Raw genomic sequence first — 21213 nt, forward strand, 5'->3', positions numbered from 1 at the left:
TGTTTATTTAATATATATCACATCCACGCAGCACAACCCTCACCTGTAACCGAAGGATATCAATACAACCTCAAGTCTATAGAACTATTACTTATGAAGTCAGGTAACATTAATATTAAATATTAAATACATTAAACATTAAATAACTTGTACTAGCCTTATAAGTTTGCTTACGCTATCTAGCTATGTTATTGATGTTAGCAAACTGATTGAAACATTAGCACAACAGGAAAAAGAAGCAAAAAGTGTATTATAATGATGTCGGCTAAAATAAGCTAGCTAGTGTTGTAAGCAAACTAATGTTAACATTAGCACAATGATAATATAAACTGCAACATGCGTATTGTAATGATTTCACTAACGTAAGCTAGCTAGGCTCAGGTCATTAGCAAACTAATGTCAACTTTAGCACAACGATAAAAACTGCAATAAGCTTATTGTTATGATTTCAGCTAATCTTAGTTTATGAAGGTAATGCAGGCTAAAGCTAACATGAACAAACTCGTAATGTTAGCACAGGTAATATGCTGATTAACGTTACTTGACGTTGAAATATTAAGGTTGCACTGTTTACACGTGTGTTTTTGGTGGCTTATTCAATCTGCATCTGGTCTGAAGAACGAGGTGGGCGGGGCCTTGAGCTATGCAGCTTGACCATATACGACCAATCAGACCACAGCAGTGATTATGCATTCAATTTCAATTCAATTTTGAAGCGTGGTGAATGTGATGCATATTCAATTCAAAATTCAAAACCTTTATTTATCCAGGTAAAATCCCATTGAGATCAATGATCTCTTTTTCAAGGGAGACCTGCAATAAAAAGTATATAAAAAGTGTTTACTAGTGGAATAAACAAGCTGTGATTTTCTATCAATACCAAATGAACGACTCTGATATAAAGCTGCATTTATTGATAGATGCATTTAGCAAAGAAAACTAAACAGACTAAAAAGCTCTGTAAAATTGAGCATGCAAAATTGGGTTATAACTCTGTGTGGGTTTGGCTCTACCAATAACCCTCTCCTCAATATACTCTGATCCATCGCTAATGTAAAAATATGAATAAGTGCAGCTTTGTCATGCTTCAAGATTGGCATTTTCCTAAAAATGGGTCCGATAAGCCCCAAGCGGAATAACATTAAATGAAACTATATCTGTTGAGCTGTAACACGCCTATACATACCAAATCAGTCAGGCAACCGAAACCAAAATTATTTGATTTTGCAACGTTACTGTCGCCATCAAATGTCCGACAGGTCAAATGGAATATAAGCAAATGATTATATAATTTCTGTTTCAAAATGTCTGATGAAGGGACGGACAATGTGAGAAGATCTCTGTATGCAGGAAACATATAACGTGTAAAACTGCGAGTTAATCCGTGTTTTACAGCCTTCCAATGGAGAGTGAATCATGACACTTGTGCTGTTATATTTGAAAACCTCATAATAAAAATTACGATTGACCTGAACTGATGTTTGTCTGCTGTTTGTGGCTCAAAAAGTGACTGATTGATGGACAGAATAATGAAACGGGTCTCATATAGTACATGTATTCTCTGTGCGACCCTTTGGTTGTTCAACGATGCTCTTCGGGGTTGCATGCTACCATTTCAGACTTCAATCCCTTCAGGAAAGCCATTTAGATGTGTGGCTATTCCACTACTGATAATGCACTCAGCTAGCCCTAACTGAATGCAGGGCTAGCCAGGATAGATGAAAATATTGTATTAACGGGTACCTCTGTCTAACCCCACCACACTAATTAACTCGGCACCCAATAAGGTATGCAAAAGTTTTTGTTTTTTTTCAAACATTTTCTTCACATTTTTTTATTATCAGGATATTTGTAGTATTCTGACATAATCTGACAATAACTGAAAAAAGGCGTCAGTTATCATGTTAGAGGAGTGAAACAAATGTGAGTGTCTTAACAAATGTAAGGTTGCAAGTCACTCCAGTATGTTTAAGTGTCATTGACAGTTGTAATCGTATTTGAATGATTATCAGGAATCACATAATTGCATACAGGATAATTGTGACATGCCTACTTAAAAAGTAAGCTCTGTACTGAAACACTCACTTTTTGACTTGATGAATGAATGAATGATTGGAACAAGTGAACATGCATGCTCTCGGAGGTTTTATTTCTAACATACTTATTCAAATCATACATGAACATGAGTTGAATGTCTAAATAACAATCTAAGATAATTTAATAATGAATTCTCTCTTTTTCTGTTAAATGCTGATTCTCTCCTTTGATGGGGACATCATGGAGATGTGAAAGGAGATGGTAAATCTTTGGTTGGGTGCTCCTGTAATACAATAGAGACACATTTAGTGCAGATATTCAAACACAAACTAAAGGCATACGTTTGCTTCAGATGCACAAATGAATGCTAACCTAAATCACCATGATGTGAAATACTGCTGACTCTCACGTTTACTTACACTCACTTCTATGAATCCAGGCATGTCCTGGATGATCACCACCCCGTCGCTCTCCTGCTGTCTCCTCCTCCAGGCTCTCCCTACGATCGCCATGGAAACCACCATCATGGCTGCTGCCACGCACCCTGCCACCGCTGCCACCAGCGTGTGCTTAGCGGGCCCCTCAGGAGCACCTGGGTCTGCAGCCTTCACCAGCCTGGGGTCAGCATGGACTGCAGAGCGGGGAAGAGGCTGTGACACCAGCAGGTCCGATATATCTGAGGACAAGGAGACAACAACCATGGTGTTTCAGAGATCTTAGGTGGACAGTACAGATGTTTGTCATTGGCATGGGGTGCGGTTATTGCTGCTTGTGGAGAGACAGGAGTGACTCAGCTGGAGATGAGACAGCTGGCAGAATCAGGTGATCAGTCAGGCGATAAAAGCATGATGGGAGCTTGGTTCTCGTCTCCTTCTGGAAGCTGATTCCTGAGAGGAGGGACGTATTTGGAGTAGTAACATCTGGACTTGGGGAGTGTTGTGTTTGAGTTTTTATGTTGAGTCCAAAGGCTAGTTTTTGGATAGAAACCCGGTTTGTCTTTGTCAAATCCTCTTCTCCTTCAATCATAATCAGTTTTAACTGCAGTGTAAGCAGGGATTCTCACAGTGGCTCCTCAACAGGAACACGATGAAAGGACAAGAGGATTTGACAAAAACAATCAGGTTTGTATTCCAAAATCTTTCCTTACAAAGAGACTGCCATGCCGAACACGTCCCTCCCATCAGGACCCAGCCTGTTGCAAGAGACGATAACCCAAGACCCCTGGAAGTGCGCTGGCCATTGATGCAAATGTTCCATTGTGGGCAAAAGTTGATACCACACTTACGTTTGAGTTTGTGACTGCATATAGGCCCACAATACTTCTCCCTATTGATTATATTGATACAAAGAGGTCTGGTAGATCAACTACCAAGTATGAACACTTTTATAGCCCTTATTAAAATATTTAGGGTTAAAAGCTTAAAATGCACTCAAAGCCAAATCCAGAGTTATTTTTCTTTCTCTTTGCTTGGGCCAGGATCCGAGGCAGGGGTTTTTCGGAAAACGTAAGTGCACATGCTCTATGAGCCCGAGTCCCTGGATAATCCAGGTCCTTTTTGTACCTACAGTCAGTCAATTTTTGGCTTTATGCAGCACTGAGCACATTTTTTAAAGATGACACTGTATCCAGTTATCTTTATACATCCATGCAAGAACCAGGTTACCATCATGTTGTGATTGTCTAACTGATCACCTGATTAAATCCAGCTGTCTGATCACCGACCGAGTCATGCAGGTCTCTCCGCCACCAGACAGCTCCATAACCACACCCTACCGCCATAATGTTATATACTGGGGTCATCTGACTCCACACCTTCCAGACTGAATAGGAAGTAGGCATCGTCTCCTTTGATGAAGTTCCTGCTCTTGAGTCTACTGTGGGTGATGAATGAACTTGTTCCGGTGCCTGGGCCTCGATAGTAATAGCTGCCATCGGACGCTATCACCTTCGAGCCCACCTTCCGGGGATCGTCCCAGTAGAACTCAGTGCCTGGGAGAAACAGACCCACTGTCATTCTCTGACAAAGAAACAATTCACTGTGTAAGGAGTTTCCATCCTTCTCTTACCATCAGAGGACATCTTGTCTGGCTCGGTGGTGACCATTCTGTGCATGTTCATTTGCTGTCTGATGTCAGACTGTTGGTCCATAAGGGCCATAGTTGCCTGTTGCCATGGACACGGCCACTTGAGTTTGTGGTCGTTGGGGCCGGAGGTCAGGTAGAAGTATGTGCCCATGTTATCCGGACTGCTGCTTTTTCCGTTTAGGTACACACCGACCTACAAATCACAGAACAGAATGAAGTAATTTTAAAGTACTTTTTTTTTTACTTTAACTTCATGATTAGATGATTCGAAAACATTGTTGCAGCAGACATCAGTGCAAGAATGCTACGGAAATGTGAGTTAAAGAAGTATTGTGTGGTATTAGTGGCATCTCAAAGTGAGGTTTCAGATTGCAACCCTCACTTACTAAGGGTGTCAGAGAACTTTGGTGTCCTTCGGGTAACTACAAATCTCAAAGGCCCTCTGTAGAACCAGATTTTGGTTTGTCCATTCTGGGCTACTGTAGGAACATAGCCAAGAAACATACAGTGGTGAACTCCATGCAAGAGGACCTCCCCCTATGAAGATATGAACGACTTAAGCTAACAAAAAAACCAACAAGGTTTCAGGTGATCATAGACTGATGAAGTTATAGTTATACATGTTATTGTGTTCCGTTAATAAAATCCACTAAATCCTGAACTAGGGGTATCTCTAAGTGTAAATGACTTGGTGCTTCAGGACTTGTGATTTTGAGGTAATACAAAGTCATCCACTTCTACTAAGCAGTCACGCAAAAAGTCTCCATCAGGGAGAGCTAATAAGCGAATTATGCTTACCAATTTTGTGAGATACCATAGCTTGCTTGTGTTACACCGTACTTTTTTATGTAGACTCACTGTTGGCCATATCAATTCAAGTCAAATTAGATGATAGATTATCATACCAAATATATATTTTATATTTGGTACCTATTTGATATGAATAAAATATGATGCCCTACACCCTGGTGCTTTATTCGACCACTCCACAACTGTAACTTAACTCAACGGTTGAGCTCTTGATTGTTCCAAGATTACATATTTCATAGGCGTTTACCTGGAAGGAGTAACCTGCATTGGACAGAAAGCGCGGGCTGTACACTTTCTCTCCTACAGGGGTGGTGTCCAGCAGGTGGGTGATGTTGCGGATGTGCCAGATGTGCTGAGGGCACTTTGTGGAGGACAGGTTGATGTCATCCAGAGAGAAACCTCCCTTGGTTGGACTACTCCCCCTCACGCCCTCAAACACCACACGCGCCTTCTTCGTCACATTCACATTGATGGTATGCAGTTCCCAGGAGCCCATGACTCCTGTAAGAAAAATAATGTAGATTTTATAATGGACTGGTAAATGGACTGTACTTATATAGCGCTTTATCCAGTCTTTAAGACCCCTCAAAGCGCTTTTACATACTACAGTACATGTCATTCACCCATTCACACCCATTCATACAGAGCAGTGTACCTTACTCTAGGACCTAACATTCACACACATTCACACACCGTTGGCCATCGGCAGCAACTCAGGGTTAAGTATCTTGCCCAAGGATACATCGACATGTTGGCTGCATGGCCTGGGATCGAACCCACAACCTTCTGGTTGAAAGACGACCGCACTCCCTCGCAGCCACAATCACCCTATAACAAAACTATTTCCTATGGTTGAGGTTGTTGGTGCATTTGGAAGCTTATTTTTGATTGATCTGATTGCATGGTAAGCCGGTGAAAATATGTGCAGTCACAAACTTCAAAATTGTGCAGACAGAAGCTTCAATTGTAATTAAACCATGTACCATAATATGTCATTTTTCGTTTGTTACCTAAAATACTCTTGAAGAGCCTCAGTTTGCCACCGGGGTTGGCCTCGTCATACTCTCTCACCCAGATGTTGAGAACATCATCGACCGCCCCGCTATTATGGAGGAAGAAGGTCAGACACTGGGCTCCGGGTTTGGGGTAAAGCCAACGACTCTCCAGGAAGGCACGGTCACCAGGTTCAGCAGAGGCTGTGCTGAAGTGCATGAAGTAACCTTTTCCTGAGGGCAGCGGGAGACAACGCTGGTTCAGTTGGCTCTTTAGAAGTTTGTCATATTACATTTTTATGGTTGCCTATTTAAAAACCTCAAGGTTCAATGTTCTTTATTTGTCAAACGAACATAGCTACAGTGTAGTTATGTCGATGAAAATCTTGTGTCACAGGCTTCTCAAACAGTGCAACACAAAACACAGATAAACAGAAAAATATAGTGCAAGTAAATAGTAAGAAAATAGTTTAAAAAAGTGAAATAGTGCAATAAGAGTCTATATGCAAGTCATTGAAATAATATATTAGGTAAATAGATAAATAATTTTTAAGTAGCAGCCAGATGAATGTTATGGATGTTGTTTCAACAGTTCAGGTGTTTTACAGTCTTATTGCCTGTGTGAGTCTGGTGGTTTTAGTCCGGATGCTGCGGTAACGCCTGCCAGACGGCAGCAGACTGAACAGTTTGTGGCTGGGGTGATGGGGGTCTTTTATAATCCTGAGGGATTTCTTCCTGAGCCGCTGGGAGTAAAGGTCCTCCATGGATGGCAGCTCATCATTGACAATTCAGTAGGCTTAAAGTCTCCTCCAAATCATACTGCCTGGACTATGAGAGGTTCAAGTTATTAGCTACCGTAAGGGGTGGATTACTAAAGCTCTAAGAGGCAAAAATAGAGAATACTAGGGATCTATTTTCTAAGTGTGGTTTAACATAGATTGTCATTGGAAAATAATCCTTACAAATTAAAAACAACAACAACAACAACAACTGTGAAACAGATTCAGTCAGAATAATATTTCTGAATGAAAAGTCTTCGTCTGGGAAACAGGTGGAGAAATACAACTTTTTGTCTGGACAATCTTTCAGTATTTGTTGTTGTAATAGTCATTTTGGCCACTAGAGGCTGAAGTGCTCCACAACACTATGGCCCTTTCTCATTTCATCAAATCCCCCTTCTCGACTCCTCGGTCCTCCGTTAGTGACCCGGAAATGAATTTCAGCGCGCCATGTTGAAGGACATCTCATTTCTCTAAATGCACTTCGAGGATCGAGCGTCAAGGAGGCTCTCTGGAGGAGCTATAACCGAGGATACACTGATGGGTCCTCCACGGCTCCTTCGTGGATGCATTTCCGGGAACAGAGATGTTTCAAAGAGTCGTGACGCACGGCCAAATGTATCTCAGCCAATGACAGCTCTGCATGCATCCCCTGGATATTATTTTATTAACTGCTCTCATCGCGACACGATGTTTACAGTGAGAACAGCTGTGAGGTCCGTGCAGAAAGCAGAGCAGTGTGTATAATATATATATATATATCACTCAGTATAACAGGCCTACTCTCTTTATTTGATTTAGTTTAGTAGATATCTACAAACAAAGAGTCGATTTAAAAAAAAAAAAACCATTTAGTGCTTCACATAATAAAATACACAACGGCTGTAGCCTGATTATATGCTTTAGGAGCTGTAGGTGTGTGTTATACAGTGTGCAGATGCAGCGGACAGACAGGTCTCAGTTGGTTTGGTGTCCTCTGCTTACTTTTAATACTTGTAAATAAAACTTTTGGCCCGTAATTTATTTTCCTCATTGTAGCGACCATTCTCTGATAGTGTTACGTTACTATGAGAGTGCTCTGTTTGATTCTAAAATTGTATATATTTATATAAATATATACATATATGCTATTCTTTCACACACACATACGGGTTTTGGGCCGAGGGCGACACCGTACTTCCGGTATCCGCCATTTCACACGAGGTGCAACCAGAATATCATAGTCTATTGCCTTAATCAATATAGTCAACTTTAAAATACCACATATATACATTGGCATGATAATATTATTGTGACAAGTGGGGTATTCACCTGGGGGGTATACCACGAAGCAGGATTTTCACTTAGCCAGCTAAATTCAGGGAAAACTCCGGCTTTCCGGTCCTACGAAGCTGGTTCTCTTTTTAGCAGGCTAGATCTCCATGGTAACTTATGCTTAGCGGCTAACCTGGTCGGGACCAGGTTAGGTTGCAGGCTAAGAGCTTAACTCAGTGAAAGCACTGCCTGCTGACCAATCAGAGAGCAGTGTGCGGAGTTTAAAGCGATCAAGTCATATTACAGGAGAAAGGAAATACAGAAAAGCTGCCGTCGCAGGAAAGACGGCCGGCAAAAATCACCGACTGTGTGAACGTGAACATTAATAGAATATCACCTCCCATCTTCAGAGCAATCTGACTATTATAACATTAGCGTTAAGAAAGCTTACTTAAATATCTGCCACAACATAAGTAACCGGATCAGAGTAACATTAAGTAGAGTCCGCGGCATATCACATCATAATGTATCATATTTCCTTATCTGAGTCAGCTGAGCCGTATCTGGCCGTGCAACACTCACAGTGTCACATGCAGAAGTATTATTTTAAGGAATACATTAAGTTGACGAAACACTCGAGACAAATGTAATTAAAGTCAGATCGTGTTTTAGACGGGGCAGTGATATCATAAACCTGTTAATGTACGCATTCAAACACTTTTTCTTTTGCCAGCTGTATTCACCTTGCAGGTGCAGCTATGTGGCTTTTATCCTGGATAAAGTGTTTAAGTCATGGATGTTTAAAGTTTAACTTCTTCATTTTTGACTAGTATTAAAGTTGACTTTTCATTCAGGAAGTATGACGCTGCGCTGTCAGTACGCTTCTCCATGTTTGTGATTGGTCGAATGCTCCAAATACCACCCCTTTCATGTGAACGCGCACCTAACTAGATAGGACACGGCTGGCTTGAGCGATCTACTTGATAACCAGCATCGTAGTACAGTTTAGCGAGAGCGCGTATGTTTTGGATTAGGCCAACCGGCTAACTCAAACATATCCAGGTTAGGTTGAGCCAGCTTCGTAGTATAGGCCCCTGGTGTTTCCAGAAGATAGACGTAGATGCTGCCAAAATCGACCGAAGGCCACTTTCGAGAGTCGTTTTTCCATACATCTGCAGGCAGTCTGTAAGGGCAATCGGACAACCCACACAGCTCTAGACTACGCTGGTAACGACCTAGAGCACACCCCTCAAGTCCAGAGATGTAATCCGAAGACATGCAGCGATTTCTTCGGTCGTTAATTCAGAAAAAAAACCTAGTGCGCTCTGCCTGGCTACGTTAGCTAGCTGTTTATATTAGCACCTCCAGGATATTAGCACCTCCAGGAAAATGGCGTATTTATATATATATGGCGCGCGTTGCATTGTGGGTAGCTCGTGACGTCACTGTGTGTGAAAGAATATGTGTGTGTGTGTGTGTGTCCGCATCTGTAGCCTGTTATTGTCTCATTATACCGCACTGTGAATGAATTAAAGTAAATATATAAGTCGTCATGAACACATCTGTCCATCAGACAGAGGGCTGCTGTGCCTCCTGTCATCATTAATGGACGTCTCTTTAAAATGACCGCTCAGAGGAGAGGAGTTCTCATTTCTCTAACCGCCTGCTGCTTCCCCTCCTCTCTACTCGGCTCCCCTCCTCGGCTCCTCCGCTCGCATCTCCTGTGGGCGGGACTAAGTCTCGAGGATAGGAGTCGAGGAGGGGAGTCGAGGAGGGGAGTTAGAGAAATGAGAAAGGGCCCAGGTTCTCAATAGAGTGGTGCAGGGATTATGTATTTAGACGGAAGTAAACTGCGCACGGATTCCCTCGACAAAAAAGGGGGACATTTCTCCATAGGATTTTGGAAAATAGCTCGATTAAGGTCTGTGGAAAATGAACCTGTTTGATAAATGCACGTTTTGTTCAGCCGGACAATATCCACATGTCTACCCTACTTTTATAAAAAAAAAATCTAATCGCCAGAAGCAAAATGCTAACGTTATGCTATAAGTACAGCAGGGTCGCACGACTTCAACGTCACGCCAATTTAAGATTAAAAACTACAGATTAAAAATTGTACAAGTTGAAGCAGGAGGCAGATACTTGCTTTCAAGCAGAACAGAGGCAAACTAATTTAGCGGGAGTGTTTACGTGTTCGGTGTAATGACGTACAACGTCCTCGACAACTTCTGTAGTCCTATTCAGCCACTTGTTAACAACCATTGTAAAGTCTTCAAAAATCACCACTGCTGATGTATTTAATGTCGTAGAACAAAACGTGATCCGTCTCTTAAATTTGTGTCAACCTCACCCCTAGTTTCCACCGGGTCCACAGCCCCACCTAGTGTCAGCAGAAAGTATTAAAATAATGATTACAACAAAATGCAAAAAATTAATTAAAATATAAAATATATTTTAAGATCATGTTTAATTATCTGATTCGTCTGTACATTGCTGTTTTAGTCTGTGTTCTTCTAATTAGTGTCTACAGTGTGTGCCTATTGAGCTGTTTGTTTAGAGCCATGCGGGACAAAACCTGATCCTGCCCCTCCCTCTCACTGTCTAAGTGAACGGTGACTGTAAAAACTACACTGTGCATGCTCAGAGTATTTTCCTATTTAATGTGTGTGGCAAAAAATAATGACCATAGGGGCATAGAGCTGCCATCCCCACCATACGTAATCTCACATCATTCAGAGCTGATTGGCTGTAAGTACGTGTGCCGCGAAAAGTGTGGTGTGTGAAGAGCAGGTGAAGAGGAGGAGAGAGACGCGTCCTAAAACCCGGAAGTAAGCTGCGCATGGCTTCCCTCCACAAAAAAGCAATGAGATTTCTCCATAGGATTTTAGAAAATAGCTCCAAATAAGATCTGTGGGAAACGTAGCTGTTAGATAAATGTACGTTTTGTTCAGCTGGATAATATCCACATGTCTACCCTACTTTTATAATTTTCTAATCATAAATCCATTGATTAGATTAGATTTATGATAGACTTTTGAAACTACAAGAAGATAAGGAGGACTTTTACAAAAAAGTAATAGAGATTTTTGTCCAGAAGGATAGGCAAATGGACTTCATCTTCAAGTCAAGGTAAGACCACAATTTGATTGAAAATGGGATCTTACTAAGAGAGAACAATTCAATATTTAAATGATAAAATTACATTTTTTGAGTATCCTTCTGTTGAACTGTCTGTTTACAATTAATTGAAGCATCAGACTAAAGAGGCTTTTGAAAATAATATTATATTTTGATTTAGGTCAAAATATAATATTTGTAAACCTGAAGAGTCAGTGCCAGTGCCTCGCCAGCCATGAACCTCACTGCAGAAGCTTATATATAGACATCTACGTTTTTTGTGCCCCACCACTTTTGTACATATAGAAACGCCACTGGTAAATTATATAGAATAATTATGATGATGAATGCATTTTTTTTACCACTAAAATACAGCAACCCATCTTTGATTCATGTTGTTTTTAACTGGACTATTACAATTATTATTAATTATGTCTGTAGTCTACAACACAACAAAATAGGAAATAACAACAATAAACACGATTTGAACAGACACAAAAATAAACCATTTAACTACGTAGCCTACTTACTTTCTTGTAGAAGTACAAATGTCCAGGAAATATGCCCAAATCAACAAGAACTGCGAGCCGGCATGCACGACGCTCCGCTTCCGTAATGCTTCTGAAACGCTCGTGAAACGCGCCCGGTAGGGTATGACGCCGGAGGAGGCCGGACCAAAACCGCGGCGCAGCCGTAACACGCCGCAGACGGACCCGGTGGAAACTAGGGGTGAGACCTTATTTGGAGCTATTTTCCCAAATCCTATGGAGAAATCCCGTTGACTCTGAGACGAGGGAACCGGTAGTGGTAAAATGCTAACTCACTTCAGGGTTTTAGGACTCGTCACTGCACCACTCTATTGTTATAGCAACTAAATAGTAATGTGACAGTCATTTTACATTTTCATGTAGAAATATTAACACCTGTTGTTATTGAATAAACACAGTAGAAAAAAACCCCATTTAGATCAGAATTCAAACATTTCATTTCCAGAGCTCTCTGAGCTTAAATCCAAGAACATTTCTTTTTTTTCTTTTTTGAAAGTCATTACAAAAGCCACACTTGATTGCATCTAATAAAACCTCAATATATTGCTATATAGCTTAACAATATAAAAACTAATCATAATAACAATCCTAATAAAAAATAATCAATGTGTTTTTCACTGCCAGCCCGTACTTTGTACAGCTTATGTTATAAATCAGTCAACACCAAGGCCAGCACACTATGAGGCTAGATAAGAAAAAAAGAAGTGATTAGCTTTCTTTGTCATAACTGCTACCTGTACAACAACACAGATAATTGTTTAGTTTTAAATAAACGGATTCTTTATCTGCATTTTCCAGGGTTTCACTTCCAAATAATCTGTTTAAACTGAAGAGGCCATTTTTGTGAATGCATTATTTCCCTGAAATTGAGACTTTTAGATATTTTGTGACATATTTGGTTCCTTTAAAAGCGTTCTGATTCCAAAGTAGATTTTAAAAGCAAAATCTACGACTTTTCACCATCACTTTTGATTGACAGTCACCTTTACATTGACCCAGGTTGGAGAAGTCAGTCTGAGGCCCTCCGCTCACAGAACTGCGGTGCTCCCACTTTGCATTACCAGGACCAAGAATCATGCCACATATGTTCTCCTCCTCAAAGTTACAGCTGTCCACAAAGGTTGAGGACTTCCCTGTGGAGAGGAAACAGTAATATTTGAATGAAAATGGAAATGCAGCAGCCTTGAATAACCAAGACTTAATCTTGTTTGACTGATCAGAAGTGCTGTCATAATCCTGGAATGCTACCAAAATGTACATAGTATTGCAAAGATAAATACAGTATACATAGATATAAAATAACACAGGCAATCACATCCATCCTTCCACTTACTGTAGGCAACAAACATATTCCTTAGAATAAGCAAAATCAGCAAAACAAAGTCTTTTTTTATTACTGTCAGTTATTTTACATTCTCTGACCATTTATAATTAAACCAAATAATAACAGAAGCAGCCTCATTCCTCAACTCCAAGAATCACAGACTTTTGAAATATATTTAAACCCTAACAAACTCGTCTAACAAATGAATTGCCATAGCCATTCCTTTGCAATACATTAGATCAATTCTCTCCAAAAGATGCACAGGTTGTAACATTTAAAAAAATCTCCCAAGTATAGTATAATGCACAACTTAATACTTCCAATGTTAAGATTTCATTGTTGCGATAGTTGCTGTTTGATCCATTCAGAGGAATACACTTATAACATTTAGTATGCATCGCAGCACATACTCAGACCCTATTTACATGCAAACGCATACGAAACGCAAACTAATACGATATAAAAAAGTCTTCCGTTCACACGAGACCGCTCGGGAGCGCTGGTACATATGCCGGGCCTGTAAGTGGCGCTGTACTTTCGCCACAAAATACACCAAAAGCAGCGAAGAAGACCCCCGAGCATGGTTGCCATGGTTGTCCTGTTTATGCCCCGCGGTGGATTTAGCAACATGTAGTTCATGTAGTTCTCCATGTCCACTTGTTGCTGATGGTTGTGGTAGAGGAGCTGTAGATTTTTGCACTAACATCTGTAGCATGGTCAGTAGCAGTAGCAGTAGCTACTGACAGTAGCTACTGACCATGCTACAGCAGTGAGCAGCAGAGGTGGGAAGAGGCGGGGCTATGGCTTCATCGTTATCAAGAAATTATCGTATAGGGCGTACACACAGAGCCGTTTGGCCTCCCAGAGCGTTCCGTTTGCAGATCTATCCACGTTGTGAACGTTTGCGGGGTCCGTTTCCGCGTTTCCGTTACGGCCTCGTGTGAACGAACGGGCTATACGAAAGAGAAAAGTACAACCCGTTTGCGTTCTCGTGTAAATGGCACTTCATTCATTATTAGTTGGAAACCTCTTATGTAACAGTTTTGAGTCAGGACACCTTTGATCAATGTTATCACAGAGCCAGCTTTTATTTACCCTGCATGAAAGGAGTGATATCATCAGTGCATCAGCCAGCTTGATAACTGAGGGCTGATATGCTGGTAGAGAACAAAAGTTCCCTGACACAATGTTGTTACATCATCTCCCAACATAGGTTCACCTGGACTGAAAAACACATTGAACCGAAAAGAGCTTCAAGAGTTCAGAGCGACTCTGTTCTGATCTGACCCTTGAAAACTTTCTGCATAAATAAGGCCATGAGTGAAAGATTTAAAAAACACCACCAATGCCCTTTCAAAAAGGGAAATCGATTGCATGTTAGCCAGTGCTGCATAATTTCAACAAGTTAAATTAAAATAGGGCCAGTAGTTTTCAAAATTAGAGTCAGATTACTGCATTTATCCCGGGGAATATTTGGTTGATTAATCCCTCAATACTGCTGACGAGCAAATCATAACAAATGGCTTTAGTACTAAGGGCTAATAATTAGAGATGACTGCCTACAATTATTTATTTACAGTATATACAGTATATACTGTAAGCATCAGTGTACACCAGATAAGTCTGACCTTACTTGTACCTCACACAAATAATATTTCATGACCTAATTTGGGTTATTGATTGTTGAACTCTCAAAGTTCAGGTTTTATGCTTCATTTAAACTTTGATGGCCAAATGGACTCACTGCAGTTGTAGAGGTGGTTGAGCTTGGTGAGGTCACTAGCACTGAAGCCCATCCTCTGACCAATCACGTCCATGAAGTGCGGGATCTTGGTGACGATGGTGGGCTCGGAGGCGATGTTGAAGGAAGTCTTGCTGTAGTGCATTACAGAGCCGTAGTCATAGGCAACGCCCAGAGCACTGGACACTGTGTCGTCGTATGTTTTAAAGTTGTGCTCTTTACCTGGGAAATTTAAGAAGATGAGGCTGAATTCAGAACTTTGTTGTATTCAGGTAGCATACATGTTTAAGGAGAAAATAACAGCCGGCAGTGATGACGTATTTTTGTAGACCGACCCGGAAGTTAGCATCACAAGGGTTCCCTCGACAAAAAGCAATTCTGGCAATTTGGTTTTTCCATTGGATTTCAGAAGATCACAGAAAATAAGAAAAGCAGAATATTCTCTAGATATTATCTGATGTTTTAAGCGTAAATACATGTGTCAAATGTCGTGGACGTGAAACCAAAAACAGGACTCATATCTGCACCACTTTATAGTTTGTGTACTCATATTGTATAAAGTCCCTGCATGAGTATCCACCATTTTAAGCGAGCTGTAGTTAAAGGTGTTGCAGATGAATGTTACCAGGTTCGATGCGATCCCACATGATGTCAACGTAATCATCGCGGTCAGCTCTGGACTGCTCGTGCCAGAAGCCAAGAGCGTGCAGGAACTCGTGCTCAACGGTTCCTAGGCGATCACAGTTTCTACCTATGGACAGCCGCTGCTTCCCCACTCGCTGGTTCCCTACAGAGGAGTAGCATCTACGGAAAACACAACGTGCACATTTCACTTTATAGTCTTTTAAGCAAAGGGAGACATCTGACATTAGGAGGATGACAAAACATGGGAAGCTCTCCTGGATCTAGCTTAGAAGATACTGTGTTACTTTAATGTATATGCTCTTTTGTTTGTCAAGAGAGGTTATTTGTCATGTTTATGTATATTTAATATTCAATAAGACATGCAGTGATCCAGTATCAGAAGACTGACATAAACCTGAAATAATAGCACATTATCCTGGAAATTATTCTGCACTTTGATTAGGTTTTTGTTGAAATTCTATGTGGCCTAAAGCAGATATCAAAATGTTTGCCACTTGGGGAAAGCAGATCAAACTGTGAACAAAACACTGAAGGACCAACACATTCTCATACCTACTGGACAACATTTGACAAGTTGACTTTTGGTTTCACAAATGAGAGAAACAGTGGTCTCCTGGCTGAAAGTCCTGTTTGTTAGACCTGCCTATCCGGCAGCGGCTCAGTCGGTAGGGGCTTGGACTGTGAGCTGTAGGGTCGCCGGGTTAAGTCCCCGACCAGACTAAGACACCAAATATGGAGTGTGGACTTCACCTCCTGCCCTGCCGTGGTGCCCTTGAGCAAGGCACCGGACACCCCCCCCCCACTCCAATTGCTCCCTGGGCGCTGTACAATAGCTGCCCACTGCTCCTAGTACTAGACTCCTGGTACTAGGATGGGTTAAAAGCAGAGAACACATGTCACTGTGTGTGCTGTGTGCTCTGCATGTGTGACCATTAAAAGAGGGTTTCATCCCACCCATTCTATCTATCTGTGCGTTCTCGCTATACCAAATGAGTTACTTTTTCATAATAATAATAAAAAATTCTAGATCCTTTTCGATATTATTTGGTTTCAATCAATCCCAGAGAAGGATCTTGTGGCCAAAATGTTCATCTTAGGTGCTGGATAGTTAGCGTATAGTTGGTTTATTTGAGCTATTTCACTGTAAACTGTTTAGGTTGTGCACCAAAAACCCAAACGGAGCGGAAAGATCCTAAAAGGTTCTGTAGAGCTAAGGGGTGTAATTCTCTCTGGGTTTGTCACAAGAAACCTCCTTCACATTCATTTTTGTTTGGCCTATAGCATTTCTAAAAGTATTAGGGTATCTCAAACATTTGTTGGGAATGTAGTGTTTGCCTTGACATATGTTGGGACACATTTCCCCAGCAAGCATGGAATCAGCACTGAGATAGTTCTGGTTTGTTTAAATGGACCAAACACAGCGCTCACCCGCTCCCTTTGAACACAGAGATGTAGTTCTCCTCTCCTTTCCATGGAGAGAAGTCAATGCAGGTCTTCAGTCTGTACTGGTCAAATGCCTTCAGGATGACTCCCTTTGCATTCATATCTGCAGAGTATAAGACAAAGATTAAAAAACATTCCAATTTGTTGTATATCCATAATGACATGACAGGGTTATGTGTGTGTCTTACCCAGACTATCCTCCAGGTAATAGGGGAGTGTTGTTGGCCAGCGGTACTTGTCTCCTATAATGGAGTTTCTGTTGACTGACTGATATCAATGAAGAGAACAACATGTAAACAATAGAAATAGATAAAGAAAAAGCACCAACAAGAACATTCTCACTTTAAAGGATGTTCTTAAATTGTTAGCTTTGCTAGATTGCATGCAAATTAGATTCCCTTGGAGGGTATTCTGTTACATTAAAGCCTTATGATCTTCATTATAACAGAATCACAGAATTGTTTTTGTGTCTTTATTAATAATATACAAATGATTAATAATAAACGAAATATAAATAATTCTAAACAAATATAGTCGAATGAATTGCCGAAAAAAGAGGGAAAATGCACAATCAACATTTGTGCAGTTTTTGCCTGATATCATTATTATTTCTGTTTTAAATGATCTATAAATATCACAATAATATCAATATTCCTTTATTATTTTGGCAATGATAATCATGGAGTGCAAATCTGATATGGTGACAGCCATATGTGAATGAATATAATATGAAAATAAATCTATTTACATTTGTTCTGATTGCTATCGGTGATAAGCTGAGTATGGATGCTCTCTTTTCAGTATATCATTTTGTGTGTGCAGATATGAAGTCATACTCAGACGGGCTCACCTCCTCCAGATCGATGTCTCCCTCCAGCAGATCCAGCCCCCCCGCTGCACAGATAAATGGTATTGGTATATTAAAATCCTCAGAGACATGGACAAATAAAGCAAAACAAATAAATGTGTCCACAAACCTTTATTGATGTTAAAGATGTCCCAGTCATGGCCTTCATCCACATCAGTTTCTGTAGAGTCAATAATATGAAGCTCAAATATGGGATTACAGTACGATATTATTAACGCAATTATGAATGTACTGGTGCAGTTAGCATAGACCTGAGGCATGTTAACCTAAACATGTCACATATATTTTCATACTCAGAAACAACAGCACATTAAAGCATTTGGTTGAATATAAATGTGGTGTGTGTGTATGTGTGTGGGTGTGTGTGTGTGTGTGTCTCTTTGTGTTTTGTCATCTTAACCCCACCTGACTAAAACACTTTAAATCCAAAAACATCATAATATGTGCCTCACCTGTATCTCCTGTTAGCTTAGCTGCTGCCTAAAAACAACATGCATACATTAGAAAATAAATTAATCAAGATTATTCATGACATGATTGAAGAAATGTACTGTTTTTCATGTTTTTATATGCACTGGTCCATTTTAAGAGTTTTTTCTTCTTTCAGACTAGTTTGAAAACATCCAACATACACATTTAGGTGATTACTAACTATTTTTGGTCTGTAGATTTCTCCTAAATTCACCCACAGTCAGCATTACATAATGGTTTATTTGCATATAAAAACACAACATGTAAGAAAACGTTTCATACTAATAATGACATTGTCAATCACAACAAACAGGTGTCCTACAGTGGCTAAGTGAAAGTCCAGATCTCTATCCCATTGAGAGACCGTGGTGCTGTTTGAAAGCTGCAATCCACAAGAGTCATGCAACCAATGTGAAGAACCTGGAGCAAATCTGCCAAGAAGTCAGAAATCCCCCCAACAGTGTGCCGAGTTGGTAGATACTTACCCCATTGGCTAACAGATCATTCATTTTGGCGTTGAAAATGTACTGCTGGATCATATGAGTTTCTTTAAAAAAAAACGGACTGGATACATTTCTAAGAATACTTTGTAATCCAGACATCTCTGATACATTTCAAGGGGGTAAAATACTTTTGCAAACCACTGCATCCATGTATCTGAACGTTTCACAGAGGGGTTTCTTCATACATTGTTCATAACCTGATTTATAGAACATTTTTTACCCCAAAAATAATTAGCTGTTCCTGGCAGCATATTGTGATTTATAGAGCAAGCAAAAGACATATCCAAAAGTCCCATTGTAAAAGCTATTTGATTTCATATGCCAACAAAATAAAACAAATAAATTGAACATGGCTTGTTCAACGTTTCCATTTATATCGGACATTTGTGCAAATTAGCACAAATGCATAATTTGCATATTGAATTTTTTTTCTCTTAAAGTAAGTAATTAAATGGGAAAGTTTTATGATTGATATACTATTTAATTAAATGTTTTATTTAATTAAAATTATATTTAATATAAATTATTATATTACATATAAATTACATTTAATATTTTAAATGTTTTCCTATATAACTGTAGTGACTCTAATTGAAGCCCTGGAGATCATTTATATATAATTATTCACACTTACCAGTCCGAGCCCAAAGAACAGAACGATCCACCGGAGTGCCATGGCTGCAGCTCACACTCACACACACACACACACACACACACACACACACACACACACCCACACACACACACACACACACACACACACACACACACACACACACCACACACACCACACACACACACACACACACACCACACACACACACACACACACACACACACACACACACACACAACACCACACACACACACACACACACACACACAACACACACACAACACACACACACACACAGCCACACACAACACACACACACACACACACACACACACACACACACACACACACACACACACACACACACACACACACACACACTGTGCTGGTGTGACCTGCCTCAGACCTGCTGTCTGAACAAATGTTGCTGCTTTTGTTTAGCACAGATAATCAGTGCAGAGCACGGAACTTTCACATGATCGGATTTTACAACGAGGATGATCACAGCGGCTGTCAAAATTAATTATTAATTCAATAAGCATGATTATCTTATCTTGTATTTAGAGCCACTCTTATACAAATATACTGGTGCAGAGGGTTAGATTACAAAGACAGACAGACAGACAATAATAATATTAGTAATAACATTAATGATGATATTGTTAATTTATTATTAAGGATAAACATATAACTACGTGCTAGATCCATAGAAAGTAATGCATTATGTGACATTTGTGTCACTGACAGAGGATGGTTGTGTTATTAAGTTATTGGGTTAATGTTGCATATGTATTCTTGCAAACATGCCAGATGGATGTTATTTGAAATCACAATCTGAGGCCCCCCAGTGGAATCTATTTGAACTCTCACATTAGAATTGGGCAGGTTATCATGATGAATACATTTTTCACCTGAAAAAAGTACGGTGGCCCTGAAGTGCAAGACACAACTGCATTTCAGAAAGCACAACAGCATTTCACAAATCAAGGGAGTATTGTTGTGTATAGAAAGTATTGAGTTACCTAACATCCATGAAGGCAACATGACAGAGGGAGGCCTGTCACTCAGGATGCCAAACTACTCTTTGCTAAGCCCCGCCCCCTCAAGTAACACCAGGGCCAAAAGTCTGAAAGCGAAAAAAAACAATCTGAAAGCGAAAAACGATCTGAAGGTGAAAAACGATCTGAAGGTGAAAAACGATCTGAAGGTGAAAAACGATCTGAAGGTGAAAAACGATCTGAAGGTGAAAAACGATCTGAAGGTGAAAAGCAATGTGAAACCTGAAAAAACAAGATTAGAAACTGAACAAATTATTGTTTTGAATCTGAAAACGAAAAATCTGCAACTGAAAAAAATAAGGATTCAAATATCAAAATATGTATAAAAGTGAAATCTGAAAATAAATATTTTATTCCAAAAAATTGCTGAACTGAATCAAAATAATATTCAACCTGAAAAATTATTTCAAATACTTATTTTTATTTGGAATACATCATTGTATTTTTCAAAGTTCAGGATAAAAACTTGAACTTTCAAATAAATTGTATTTTTTTTAATGATCAAAACTTATGACCCTGAAATAGCTCCATATTAGCTGGTTTAAAACACTGATATTCAAAATGCCTCACACATGGACCAATGATCAAGAAACACGTTCCACCTGACCAAACACCTGATAGCATAATTGTTGGCTCATCAATCAGGATGTTAGCACTATGAAAAGACCACAGGTGAGTACTTTCTTACAGCAACAATGGAAGCCAACATGGAAGCAAGAGGAAGAGGAAGAGCTGGGCTGAGAGTGAGAGGAAGAGGAAGAGCTGGGTGAGAGTGAGAGGAGGAAGAATGAGAGGTAGAGGTAGAGCTGGAGGGAGAGGACGTGGACAAAGAAGAATACTCTCTAATTAAATGAAATGTTATCAACCATGGTTTGACGATGAGAGAGGCTGGACAGAGGGTTCAGCCTAATCTAAGCCGATG

The 21213-nt window shown here is 40.1% G+C and overlaps 2 protein-coding genes across 2 annotated transcripts in view; one reads left to right on the forward strand and one right to left on the reverse strand.

The window, feature by feature from the left end:
* The window catches only part of uhmk1 (U2AF homology motif (UHM) kinase 1), a 33350-nt gene extending 14675 nt beyond the window's left edge, over positions 1-18675 (forward strand). The window contains exons 10-11 of the mRNA XM_034215990.1: positions 17598-17684; positions 18428-18675. Coding sequence (XP_034071881.1) covers positions 17598-17684; positions 18428-18591 — 251 coding nt within the window. The 3' untranslated portion in view covers positions 18592-18675. The remainder of the gene's footprint in view (positions 1-17597; positions 17685-18427) is intronic.
* mep1b (meprin A, beta) lies at positions 1968-17797 on the reverse strand. Its single transcript, XM_034215989.1, has 13 exons — positions 17753-17797; positions 17626-17669; positions 16964-17042; positions 16761-16878; positions 15313-15491; positions 14691-14909; positions 12606-12755; positions 5943-6158; positions 5180-5433; positions 4105-4315; positions 3851-4027; positions 2457-2713; positions 1968-2320 (listed from the first exon to the last, which is right to left on the reverse strand). Exons 4-13 carry the CDS (start codon positions 16874-16876, stop codon positions 2276-2278), a joined length of 1824 nt encoding a protein of 607 aa, XP_034071880.1. The 5' UTR covers positions 16877-16878; positions 16964-17042; positions 17626-17669; positions 17753-17797; the 3' UTR covers positions 1968-2275.
* Positions 18676-21213: the final 2538 nt, after the last annotated feature.

Source organism: Gymnodraco acuticeps, unplaced genomic scaffold (assembly GCF_902827175.1).
Source record: "Gymnodraco acuticeps unplaced genomic scaffold, fGymAcu1.1, whole genome shotgun sequence".
NCBI classification, from domain to species: Eukaryota; Metazoa; Chordata; class Actinopteri; order Perciformes; family Bathydraconidae; genus Gymnodraco; species Gymnodraco acuticeps.

Coding starts and splice junctions, on each gene's coding strand:
- mep1b (XM_034215989.1), bottom strand. CDS start 16,876: ATGAATGCAAAGGGAGTCATCCTGAAGGCATTTGACCAGTACAGACTG. Junction 15,492..16,760: donor TCTGTGTTCAAAGGGAGCGG/GTGAGCGCTGTG, acceptor TGTTTTCCGTAG/ATGCTACTCCTCTGTAGGGA. Junction 12,756..14,690: donor CAACCACCTCTACAACTGCA/GTGAGTCCATTT, acceptor TCCTCTCCACAG/GGAAGTCCTCAACCTTTGTG.